At 31.5% G+C, this 13,973-nt stretch overlaps 1 protein-coding gene across 1 annotated transcript in view; it reads left to right on the top strand.

Moving 5' to 3' along the window:
• The window catches only part of LOC139495836 (cell adhesion molecule Dscam1-like), a 140,423-nt gene that overhangs the window by 34,893 nt on the left and 91,557 nt on the right, over positions 1–13,973 (top strand). Inside the window, exons 6-10 of the mRNA XM_071284222.1 lie at positions 6,203–6,502; positions 7,334–7,633; positions 8,002–8,301; positions 9,057–9,347; positions 11,628–11,699. Coding sequence (XP_071140323.1) covers positions 6,203–6,502; positions 7,334–7,633; positions 8,002–8,301; positions 9,057–9,347; positions 11,628–11,699 — 1,263 coding nt within the window. The remainder of the gene's footprint in view (positions 1–6,202; positions 6,503–7,333; positions 7,634–8,001; positions 8,302–9,056; positions 9,348–11,627; positions 11,700–13,973) is intronic.

The following is a 13,973-nucleotide window of genomic DNA, read 5'->3' as shown; positions in this document are numbered from 1 at the left end:
CCTAACCTTAAATTAAACCATATATGTTCATGTATGGGACAAAAGAACAAATCAAATGAAATATAGGGAGAGTCCTAAGGGTCACCCTACCCAATCCTGTTTGATAACTTGGAAACAGATGAGATCCCCACCCCTCAACCATATATATTCATGTATTGGACAATATAACAAATCAAATGAAATATAGGGGAAGTCACTGGGGTCCCCCACCCCTAAACCATATATATATATTCATGTATGGGACAATATAAAAAATCAAATGAAAAATAGGGGTAGTCCCTAGGGTCACTCACACCCTCTTGTGTGTGTTTTGAGAACTTGTAAAAGATTGAGATACCAACTCCTAAACCATAATCATTCCTGTTTCTCATTTCAAAAAGATTGAATGACATACAAGGTCAATCTCATAGGTGTCACATATGCATATCACTTTGCTAGATCTAACACCTGTCATTTTATTCCAAACTTAGATATCATGGACTTGGGTTGAAGGTGGAAGTCATTTACATCTACTATCGACAGGTCAGTCAGACCTCACTATTGAGCCCCGTAGTAGTAAACATTTGTCTGATTTGTGTCTCATAATTTTTGTACTGTAGAACACAAACTCAGTTTTCTTTCCAGGGAAGCAAGTCCATTCATACTTTTACAAGCTCGTACTAAAGTCAACTTGAAATACTAACAGTCAACTAATACGAACAATTACGATCAACTAGAAGAACTGTAATCATTGCGAATTTGTACCAATGCTGACTCGAGACTCATGACCATGAAAAAAAAATATACTTGATATATACGTTGCTATTGAAAACCTTGATAAAATTTGAATTATTTGCCATAATGATTAATTCATTAAATGAACATAAATGTACAATTATATATAAATGTTTAATGTATGTTATTTTAAATCTTTAAACGTTGCCACAGTTTTCATAATTATGTTTGCCTTGGTTTTTGGTTAACTGCCTACAGTGCTTACAGCGCTTTGATTATTTTCCTTTGGTGTTTTCTGCTTCACTTTGACATGACCTAATGAAGTGATTTTTGATCTTCAAACCAATTTTAAATTTCAAAATTACGTAAACACTTAAACACAAATAGTACCATGAGGTACAACGATGTTGTGTTTACGTAAATTGGGATACAAACGAAACCCACACAAGACAAATAATTAATTGACAAGATAATATACCGATAGAACAGTATTCAACATTATTATGTTTATTTTAATTTGATTCGTTTAGAAAGACTCTATATTTTCAAAGGGACATAAGAAACAACAGATAGAAAAATGATATCACACGGTTATTTTTAGAATACTTATATTTAGGGATGTCAAAAGATCTGAAATTTGATACTCGGATACTCGGTCATGATACTCGAGTACTCGCGAGTACTCGGATGAATCTTAAACGTCTATTGAAAAGTTTAGATTCTAGGTTGGATGCAGTTTTTTTGTTACTGGTATTACCTTTCATAAACATATTAACGAGAGACAATTGTACAATGAATTACCTACTTCCGTTTCTACAAAAACCTAGCATAAATCATAGCAATTATTGTTTATGTACGTGTTCATGAACCAAATTTGTTATTCCAATAAAATCAAAAATATTTGCACATACAGTCCGACAAAGTAGGCAATATATGTATCATCTGTTCCTGAGGAGTTGGTATTTTTTTTATAATACGACTTTGTCCATTAATTTTTTTAAGCAACAATATTGGACTTCAAATTACTTGTGTTGCTCAGTCTTACTTTTTCTGTTTTTTTTTTTTTTTTTTTTTTTTTCGGGGCACTATCGTTTGTCTTATTCTTTTTAAGCCATGACGTTGTCGGTGTATTTTCGACATTTGGGTTTTAATGTCGCTCTCGTGCAAGGATACTTTTTTCTTGCACAGATCAGAGACATATAATACAATATGTCTCTGCACAGATGTAACATACTAAAATTTGAAAAAAACTATTTCAGTTAAAAATAAAAAATTAGTTGAAAAAGTATTGCAAATTCATCAGGGTTATAACTTTTCAGGTGAGTCTTCCTGGTTAATCACCACTCTTCGCTTCTATACTGTTTATTTTATTTATTTTATATTTTCATCTCATCTTGTCATGTGTGTTTGTGTTATGTTATATAACTTTTGATGAACTTTTTTGTACCATTGTAATTTTATGGTGTTTGAGAAATAAAGAATATTGAATCTTGCTTTCGCCTATCTTTAAATTGTAAATTAAACAATTACAGTTAAGTTTCAAATATAGAATATTAAAATTAATGTAAATGTACATCTCATACCAATCAAGTTTACAGAGAAGTCTTGATTAACAAACAAAGGAAAGCTTTACGGCTTGTGATGAGTTTATTATTAATCCCTGAAAGTTTTGATCCGTGTACAAACACCGTTAAAATGTCTCTAATCAGTTGCGTAGGGTTTCCTCGCAGGTCATTTTGATTTTCTTCTTGTTTAGAAATATGATCTGATCAACAATTTTAAACAAAAAACTGTTGACTTACTATATTTTATTCCAAGTAGTGCAGATGAAAACCTTCCCTCGGAAGGAAAGAATGTGACTAGCACTACTATAACTAATAGTAGCCTCAGAATTAACATATTTATGTTGTTAATTGATTTTATTTAGTATAACAAAGTGGATATTTCAATGGAATTAAAGCTACTGGAAATGTGAAGAGAAATATCTCAAGATGTATAACAGGCAAACGAGTATCCGAGTACTAAAACTGTACTCGAGTACTCGGCCTTCCAAGCGAGTACCCGAGTACTCGAGTACTCGTTGCCATCCCTACTTATATTGCATGGCTATTTTTAGAAAAGTGAAATCACAGTGTAATCTTTAATTTACCTCAGACAATCAAAATAACCTATCACGTTATTTAGTGATCTACTTCAGGCTCATTGACAATAATGATATACCAATTCGTCTTTTAGTCAATTAACTTCTTTCAGGTCAATATATTTTCGTGGAGTTGTATAAAGGCACGTGTCTTTATTACCCTTATTGACCCATAAAAAAGAAAACATGTAAATACAATTTAACAGAAGAATTAAAAATCAAATGTTTTCGACCCTCTATTTCATCTTTTTCATAGAAAGCACAAAGACTTCATTCATATCTTTGCATTGAATTTTACTAACAATGTAAAACAATGTTTCAACTGAGTATTCTAAAACTATTTATAGATGGCTGGCATTTAACAATGATAAACAAAAACATGTGGTATGATTGCAAAATAAGACGTCGTTCTGACAGGGAAGGGAACAAATAATATATAATTTGATAAATAAAGGTTATTGTACGGCCTTCAAACCTGCACTGCATTGTCAATTATAAAAACCCTGAAATAAAGAAAATAACAAAAAATCAAAGAAAGAAATTTAAATCCGCATATACAGAAATGAAAGATAAATATACATGATATACAGAATATCTCGACAATCACAGAATTACTAGTGTCTGACGTGGGGGCCAGGCATACAACATGTGACGACGAGACAAGACTAGTTTTCTGGTGCGAAAACGTCTTTTTACCCGTGACATTGGTTTAACAGAACAACATTTTTAACTATCAGTCGGAAAGGGATAATTGTCGACGATAAGGGTGTAGGGTTTTTCACAATCACAAACAAAAAATTGACACCAACGCATTCTGTGTGTATATGTCCCAAGTCAGGAGTCATTAAGCCAGTGCTTAGTGATTGTTTTTGAATCATATATATATACATATATATATATATATATTATATATAAGTTTTGTTTTTTGTTATTTATTTTTTATATAGATTAGGCCGGTAGTTTTTTTGGTTTGAAATGTTTAACATTTGTCATTTCGGGGTCATTTACTGTTGAGTATATACGGTATATACCTAGTGCATTGTCGACGGCCGTACGATGACCTTTATTTGTTAACTTTGTTTTGTCATTCGGTCTTGTGCAGTGAGTTGTCTTATCTGCAATCATACAACATCTTCTTATTTTTATCTTAACTCCTCAGATCGGAAATAGGCAGTACAAAGTTTTACAAAAACAATTACTGAACATGGCAGGATATGTTTACACCTCATGACAGAACACACACTATATATAGATCTGACGATATTCACAGATAGTTAAATGCAAATAACAACTAAAACAATCATGCATCCTAGACTAAAATATCAATTAGTTCACATCCAACATGCAATGGTTAAATGCAAAGACGTGATTAATACAGGGTAAAATATGACATTATGCATTGCAATATTAGTATACATGTATTAACAAATTTCAATGTGACTACGCCATATGAGTTTTCTCATTGTTGACAGTTGCATGGCAACCTAAGGTTGTTAACTTTGTGTCATTTGGTTTCTGGTAGAGGGATGTTTCATTGGCACATTACATTTTTTCATGTTTTTTTTTTATGTTGAATTTGAATATGTAACCTTTATTCAAAGGATCGTATCTAAATTTCTGGATTCAGTAAACAACATCTCTGTATAAATTTAAATGTGCTATTCCGTTTAAAAAAATGTTCTACATGTACAACCAAACTTCCTTTAGTACAGGTTTTTCACTGAAGAGACATGTATTGTCGAAATGCGCATCTGGTGCAAGAAAATTGGTACCGTTAATTTTATTACTACCACTGGGTCGATGCCTCTGCTGGTGGACTATTAGTCCCCGAGGGTATCACCACCCCAGTAGCCAGTACTTCGGTACTGCGAAGTACTGGCATGAAAATACGGATTTTTTTGTGTTATTAAAATTTACTGTTACAAAATGATAGAAATTATTATAAATTAAGGAATGTATCTCCCTCATGCAAAGCTCTAGTTCCTTTCACGGATTTGGCTATACTCTTTGGACCTTTTAGATTATAGCTCTTCATCTTTTATATAAGCTTTGGATTTCAAATATTTTGGCCACGAGCATCACTGAAGAGACATGTATTGTCGAAATGCGCATCTGGTGCAAGAAAATTGGTACCGTTAATTTTATTTTAACTAATTTGTAGTAATTCCTAACTTAATCATTTACCAGTAATACATTGATTACATTCAAACTCGGAAACAGCGAACGAGTTATGTTATGTAAACACCGTTAGGTAGTTCATTAGGAATGCTACTTTCCAGAAATGGAAATTAACAACAGCGAACAAAAAAACGTTTCGTTTGTCGAGTAAATTTGAAATATCTAAATATGATTGAGTTAAGTAAGTTTATTTTTGTATATTTTGGCAGTATATTCAACAAGTTATTGGTTATTTATCAATATAATGTCATCAGGATAACGGTGATTTTGTTAAATTTGTCAATTAATTACAGTTAAAACGGCACTGTTTTGGCCATCAATTGTGATTTATGACTGTACAAAAAAGTCTGTTTTTCTTGTGCCCTTGTGCTAATGAATACTTACGCCATGTCAAAAAACGTTAATCCTGAAACGTACATGAATGTATCAAGGAAAACACAAAAAGCTTCAATCATATAACTACACGTCCAGTAAGTATATAAAGCATATACTGTTTCCTTCTTAAAGAACCATGTTATTCACCTAAACAGATTTTTTTTGTTCTCCCAAAATAGTTAATTCAGCTATTTTGATGCGTTCCTTTACAAAATTAAATGATAAGTTCTTTGCATTTTTGTTTAAATCCTTAAAGACCAATGGTTTACTTGGAGTAATATATGGTATTTACTCTGCTTTTTACGAAAAAGAATCTACAATTACCATATGAGTTCACGAAAATGACAATGTTGTTGGTGTTTTTCATGTAATCATGTACTCTTTATATGTTTTGAATGTTAAAATAGGATCGCGTTGCATAATGTTCAGTTTTATTTTTTTCTATTGATTGTCTATACGTTTTATTACAAGGTATTTTCGACTTTATTCAAATTATATTAATGCTATCTGTACCTTTCTTTTCTTCTAGCTTTTGTTTTAAAAGTGAAGTGAACAGATTTATACCATTGGTGAAACATTATCGTCATATAACTTTATTTTATTTCATTTTTTTGTACTTTCACTGATAAAAGTAGTGTACATTGCATTGACTTTGCGCAAACATCTTTTGAATATTTTCATTTGTTGTTTTTATCTCTTGCAAAGAATTCTTTTTTGACATTTGCTGAAAATGTTTAATTGTTCCTTTACATACACATGTTTATAACATGTCCTTAAAATTGATATATATTGAAGGAACTCCTCTGGTTGATGTTGCTAAAGCTTATCATTTTGTTGATTATGGGAAAGAAATAACTATTGAATGTAGAATTTTGGCTATTCCAAAAGTGGATGAAATAGTGTGGGAAAAGACTTTCAATGGTATACAATCGGTAATCAATAACAGAAGTCCTGGAATCAGAGGATCTACATTCAATAATCCATCCTTAACTATTTTAAATGCAACGTTAACAGATTCTGGAGACTATACTTGTCTTGCTAAAAACAAGGTTGGCATTGGAAGGAGTCATAAAACAACTTTGACTGTTCATGGAGGTTTGATTATTTAAAAAAAATATTCGAAGTGTGAACATATTAGGTACATAAAAACTTTCCAGCATCTATAAAAGAGTATTTTTTAAACAACGGTTTATACTTCTGTTGCCTTTTATTTCTTACAAAAAGTTCTTGGTGAACTACTTAAGTTTGTATTTTTGTACCCTGTTTATTTTATTATATGAAATCTACACATCAGACCAGAAAAAACAAGAATGTAGGTCTTGAACACTTAACTCAGAACACACATTATCTAACCCCGCTGCAAGTTTAAGACGATCCTTAACACTTTTGTGTTTGTATAAAAATTTAAAAATGGACAGTCACTTCACTGAAAACAGAACCGACAGTTGAATTATAGAACGCACATAAAAGAAAGTATACACATAATGTATAATGACATTACCAGTTACCAGTGTTTATATGGGAGGTAATATGCGTATTACTTGATTTCTCACTGCTTTCAAATGATATGAAATCAATATTGACAAGATAACTATAGTTTGATGAAATTCATTCAATATAGGGAATATGATTTCATAGCTTAATTGTTGATCAAATGCCGTGTTAAATGAATGGTGTATAGAAATGTGAATTATTCTGTATAACACGAATTTAATCAATAACATACAGATATGTCTGGTGTTATCGGTTTATAATTGAAAACAAATGCGTATGCTGTTAGTATTTATGAATGTACAAAAGAATATGTGGTATTATTGCCAACTATATAATACTTCTCAAGAGACGTCCATATATAATAACTCATTCATTTATTTCTGATATAAAATCAAACAAATGTTTTAATGAGGATGTCTTTAATATTCAAAGCATTACCTGTTGTACTGATTGGAGCTCCAATTTATAGTGTAATCTTTGGAAGCAAGATATCCCTTTATTGTGACGTCACTGCCGAGCCTGAACATACTTTAGTGTATTGGGAAAAAAATAGCAATGGTTTCATCTCTATAATTAACTCTCAAGCTACAGGGACAACAGGCATAACTCGCATCTCGCCTTCTCTAACTTTAGAGTTTCCAACATTTTCCGATCAAGGAACATACACATGTATTGCAGCGAATGCTATTGGGATAGGAAAAAGTAAAACAACAACATTGGCAGTAACAGGAGGTAAATGTATAAATTATGGTGTCAAGAGATGAGTGTATATCTGAATATAATCATTGATGTTGAACAAGTTAGACAATATAAAGGACTTCCTGGATTTCTTTCCGATGCATATGTGATGCAAAATGTTTAAAATACTTTATATTATTTTCGGATACCTATGTTTCCAACGTTTCAGAAAGGTTAAATGATAATTGCGTTAAAATTGCTAATCCATGTTGATGTCGTTTACTGTTTACTGATAGGTTAGCTGAGTAATGAACTATTTTTATGTTGTTATATTTTCGTATTCATCGCTTCTTTATAACATGAATACATCATGACCAAATACCAATAATTATTTTTCTGAAGGGATTTTTATTGATTTTTAGATCTACCTATTGTACTACTTCGGGAACCGCATTATATTTCCAACTATGGGGAGACTTTACGTCTTGAATGTGAAGTTACGTCAGCTCCTAAATATACCGAAATATACTGGCAAAAAATTTCAGGAGGATCTGCAACCAACATAACTGCTGAATTTCCAGGTGTCACCGGGATTGATTTGAACAACCCCTCGTTAACAGTTCAGTTTGTCACTACGTCCGATGCTGGGCTGTATAGATGTTTAGCAGTAAATGCAATTGGAATCGGGAAAAGCAAAGAATGTATAGTTTCTGTAATTGCAGGTACGAAAGGACAAGCCAAGTGATGACTACAATATTTGCCTCTTCACAGTTAAAATTTAACAGACTACATTAAAAAATTAACCGATCTGGGATAGCATTGATTCGACAAACATTAGATAAAGTGTCATATAAATTGTCCTTAAATACAATTCTTTTTTTTGAGGCCTTATTTGTCCTTTAAAAAGTAGAAATCAATAGATTAAACGTACCATGTGTTCTTATTTATGGCACACGCAATCTCCATTTTAAAAACAAATGAACCAAGCATGTATTGGTTTCTTTCATCGCCATGTCATAGATATATTTTTAAAAGAGAGCAAATCATCCACACTCTGGCCAGTTTGATAAAAAATATTTGAGTTGAATTTATTGCTATATGTTGTAACGATACTTGATAACATCACATATAGAAGTTACACCAACAAATGACAAACTCTACATTTTTAAACACAGAAGCAATACAAAAATCATATGGACTAAAGTGAGGAACATGATGAATGTTACGAAAAAAATCTAAATACGATATACTATTAGTGACGTCATGTATGCGAACAAGTACAAGTATAATGGAGCAAAAACTGTTAATTACAGCTTCAAGAAAGACATATTTCATAAATTTCCATAGTTCAGGTCATGTAAGTAACGCTGTAGATTGTTTAAGGGCTTACTGTTGCATATGTATTGAAAAAAATATGTTTCTTTATAAAAAAAAATATTGCAACCAATATCACACAATTCGTATTTTTTTGTTACAGATATCCCCTTTACTGTCATTAAAAAAAAATCTTATTCTGCATTTATTGGGTTACCTATTGAAATAAAATGCACTGTGCAATCCATACCAAGACACACTTATGTGTACTGGACACAAAAAAGAAATAGTATAAGTACGGTCATAATTCCCGGAACAGTTGGATTTGAATTTTCAACAGCCGACAATATCAGTTTATTTATCCCAAGCGTTAACTTGTTTATGAGTGGCGATTATAGATGTATTGCAATCAACGAGGTCGGAACAGGAATAAGTTTACCAGCTACTCTAAGAGGTAAGCCTTACAGGGTAGAGCAGTTTATGTTTAATAGAAGAATTTGTTTGTTATGTAATATCATTGGTATTTTGTACACAATGTATAACGTTGTTGTATTACTATTCAGAAAAGTGATGGTCATGCTTCGAAATATTCATATGAATAAATCACCTTATACTCATTGCAAAAGACATTCTTTAATTTTTGTGCTATTTTCACGTTTTTTGATCGGAGTCAGACAGTGACATTTCTGTTCGCAGTATATGATTGATCGAGATCTAATTATGATGCAAATGTGCATGGTTTCTTCCAAATTTTCTATTGTGACGTCATGAAAAAGATCGACCATGCCTGATGACGCCAGTTATATAAACACATTGGTCTGCAAATCTTTGATAAAGAAAGGATAAACATCGTTAGAGAATCGGATTCAAACATTATAACTCGTGTATTACGATTTTTTTCCTTTTATACAGTTATATTTCAATTAATTAAAAAGCTCGGCAAGCTTCGCGCTTTAAATTAACATTTAACTGTCTTGAGTGGAGAAATATTTAGTTTAAACATATTTTATTCGCTGAATTAAAGCAAAATGGATTAGACACAAGTAAATCATACTTATGAAGTCTTCTCCATAATACAATATAAAGTTACAATAATAGTATAATGTAATGGACATGCATATAAAACAAACAATTTATGCAATACAATACTAGCTTTGATAGGTGAGCAAAGAGGATAGAAGGTAAAAAGAGAAAAAGAAAATTTGAAAAGTCGTATAATTCTGTGACGATGACTTGTGAATTGATGACAATGATGACGTTCCGTGTCATTAATAATAACGCTCTATCAAGGTATAAGAAATCTGTTTGACCTTTTTATGAAATTTTGAACATGTTTGAAAATTTGAATATTTTGTTCGTTCGAAAGTTCCAAGTGTCCGCAAATTAATAGTTTTGTATCTAAAACAAAGTTTTCAGTTAGCCAGTTAAGGTTATGAAATAAGGTTTTTCTACATATATATTTTGGGCAAACGAAGAAGTAATGGTAGACATCCTCAATATCGGACCCACAATGGCAAGAAGGATCATCTATAATATTAGCTCTAAATAGGTCATTGTTTAAGAATGAAGCGGAACATCGCAATTGCGTTAAGATTATATTTAATTTCCTTGGGCCGTACAAATAAAACGTTTCAATTTTACATAATAGACTATCGTTTTTTAATTCTTTCTTAAATTTAGAAATAGAGTCGACACTGCGAATTTTTGGATCAAGTTTATTCCATTCACGTATAGTAGAGGGAATAAACGATTCAGTAGTAAGGGAAAGTCTACAAAATGGAACAATAATATCATGACCATTTCGCAACGGATAGTTGGTTGTACTTTGTACACAAGGAGGTACAAGATTACATAAATATTCTGGTGCATGCTTTTGGTTCATGTTATAAAACATCTATAATTTTCTTCTCCTTCTTCTTTCAAAAAGAGATTCCCAGCCAACCTCAGAATATAAAGTTTCAGTTTTTGTAAATATTGGTAGACCTGTTACTATTCTTGCGGCCTCTGATTGCAAATTTTCTAATTTATGTGAGTAGCCTATTCCACAATTATCCCACACTTCCGTGGCATATTCAAAAATGGGTCGAATAAAAACTAAATATAGTTTTTCTAAATTATTTCGAGATAATCGGTATTTAAGTTTACGTAGAACATTTAAGTGTTTCTTTACACTTGTAATTATACTTTCAATATGATTGTTCCATTTTGCGACACTACTGAAATTAACTCCCAGGTGCTTATGAGATGTACTTAAAGGTATATTTTTACCATTTAAGGAAAAGCTAAGGTCTGGAGTCTCAATATTTGAAAATATCATAATTTCGGTTTTATCTGGAGAAATATCGTAACACACTTGTAGCAATTGTGGAATCTGAATCTATATCTCACAAATTCTGGTTGTAACATGCATATTGTTTTAATCATAAACCTTGTAGATGAATGCATTGCTCACAAAAAGGGAGACCATCCCGTGCAATGCGTCACAATCCGCCATGGGAATCAAATCTTAATTGGAAGCACCTGTGACAGCCAGGGACCTCACGAATAATATGGATGACCGAATATTGACATTTATCTTTCACATATTGCAGAAATATACATTGTGTGTCACAATATCTGCCTACCCTTCCGTTATCTAATAAATAAAAGAAAAAGTCAACATGCTGGTTAAAAACAGTATTAAATGTGAGAGCTAAAATTATAACATTAATTTTCTTTTACAAACTGAATTAAGTTGCGGTTGAGGATAATGATAATAAACATACAGACTTTTCAACAACGGACTCAGAAAGCAGTTGGCAAACAGGTAAGTATACTTTCTTTACTTTATTTGCCAACAGGATATGAAAATTGATACCTTCATATTCTGATGTTTTTATTTATGATTTAAGGTAGCATTTTGTCATCATATGTTTTGATCGGTTTTATGCGAGTGACATTTTTCAAAAAGACGCCTAGTTAACAACTTTAATGCACCCACCAAACATACGACTATATAATGTATCATTCGAAAGCTTATTATCTGTACTTTCTGGTTTGCCCGGTCGTCATTAATTCGTACGGAGCAAGTTTCGTCCAATCAAGGTCAAGGGTTAAAATTGATCATTCCGCAACTTTGCCAGAATTAAATAAAATACCATTTTCTGGTACTTGTATGGATATTTTCCCCAAAAAATTATCTAAACCTTATAAAACAAATTACAATGTACCAAAACAAATGCAAACTTAAATGTTGATTTCGCTTTATTTACAGAAACTGCATTACTGAAAAACAACTTCCAAAAATCATGAAATTGCACTAAAATCGAGATATTTTCGGAAGTTTAAATATTTGTATGTCAAAAATAGAATAGATTTATAGTTTATAGACCGAGGGAACTTTTTCGTCATTTTAAACTGCAACTAATATGATATAGATGAAAATGCAGCCTTCTAATGAAGCTTTTGCAGTTGCCCTTAACACACCATCTGTAAATGGAGATAATTTGCTTTTATTGACTAGATAATGTTGTCAGTATTAGTAGGTGATTTTAACCATATATAAAAAAGGGTATTGGAAGAACTTTGGGGAAAATAAAAGGTATAGTTGGTAACAAATTAGTTTTCCGATGTGGAAAGACATGTATTGAAGTTTATTCTCTTTCAATGTTCGAATGAAATTGTTCGTACTATGTGCTTTTCAATATCAAATCCTGCGAATTCCTTTTAATGTTAGATCATTATTATATTCTTTATTAGTTGTTTTATTAAATTTGATTGTTAATTAATAATTCAGATTAATTAAGATTGAATACTCTTCCTGAGAAACTGTAATCACCAAACTGGTTTATGTAGTGTTCGCCCTTTTTGGTATACACTACCAACAATTTGACTAGCATTAACATGTACATTAAATGCCGCTATATAAACAGTACTTTTAGGAAACATCACTAATCAGTACATTAAATGCCACTATATAAACAGTACTTTTAGAAAACATCACTAATCAGTACATTAAATGCCGCTATATAAACAGTACTTTTAGGAAACATCACTAAACAGTACATTAAATGCCGCTATATAAACAGTACTTTTAGGAAACATCACTAATCAGTACATTAAATGCCACTATATAAACAGTACTTTTAGAAAACATCACTAATCAGTACATTAAATGCCGCTATATAAACAGTACTTTTAGGAAACATCACTAAACAGTACATTAAATGCCGCTATATAAACAGTACTTTTAGGAAACATCACTAATCAGTACATTAAATGCCACTATATAAACAGTACTTTTAGAAAACATCACTAATCAGTACATTAAACGCCGCTATATAAACAGTACTTTTAGGAAACATCACTAAACAGTACATTAAATGCCGCTATATAAACAGTACTTTTAGGAAACATCACTATTCAGTACATTAATTTTATATCATTTTCAGTAATGTTGGGAAAAAGTTGTTTACAGTACTGAAAATTTCAGTCATTTTACAGTACTGAAAATTTCAGTCATTTTTCAGTACTGAAAATTTCAGTCATTTTTCAGTACTGAAAATATCAGTCATTTTTCAGTACTGAAAATTTCAGTCATTTTTCAGTACTGAAAATTTTAGTCATTTTCAATAATAAAATTTTTGTCATCTTTAAGTACTTCTAAACATACAATATCAGGTCAATGTCAGAAAAATATATAATGTTTTTTTATACTGCAAATAGTTGTGTTTATTTCATATAAAATATAGTAACACAGCTATATTGTGTACGATGTCAATTTCATCATGGAACACTTTCTCCACAATCAGGGGTCCATTAAGGGATGAAAATAAGTTTGACATTTGTGTTACGATTTGAATAGCTATCAATTTATTAATATAAGTTGCAGTTTAAAAACAATATTAGGTCAATGTCAGAAAAAATTTTTTTTTTTGTACTCGGCGCAAAAATGGGGAAGGGCTCAGTAGAACTTCGTCCTTCCCCAGTTTCTCAGCCTCATATACAAAAAATATTACTGAGACTGAGAAACTGGGGAAGGACGAGATTTTACTGCGCCCTTCCCTTCCCCAGTTTTATTCGGAATACCGAAAAGTTTATA

Source organism: Mytilus edulis, chromosome 11, assembly GCF_963676685.1.
Source record: "Mytilus edulis chromosome 11, xbMytEdul2.2, whole genome shotgun sequence".
NCBI classification, from domain to species: Eukaryota; Metazoa; Mollusca; class Bivalvia; order Mytilida; family Mytilidae; genus Mytilus; species Mytilus edulis.
This window is presented reverse-complemented; position numbering and strand designations above follow the sequence as displayed.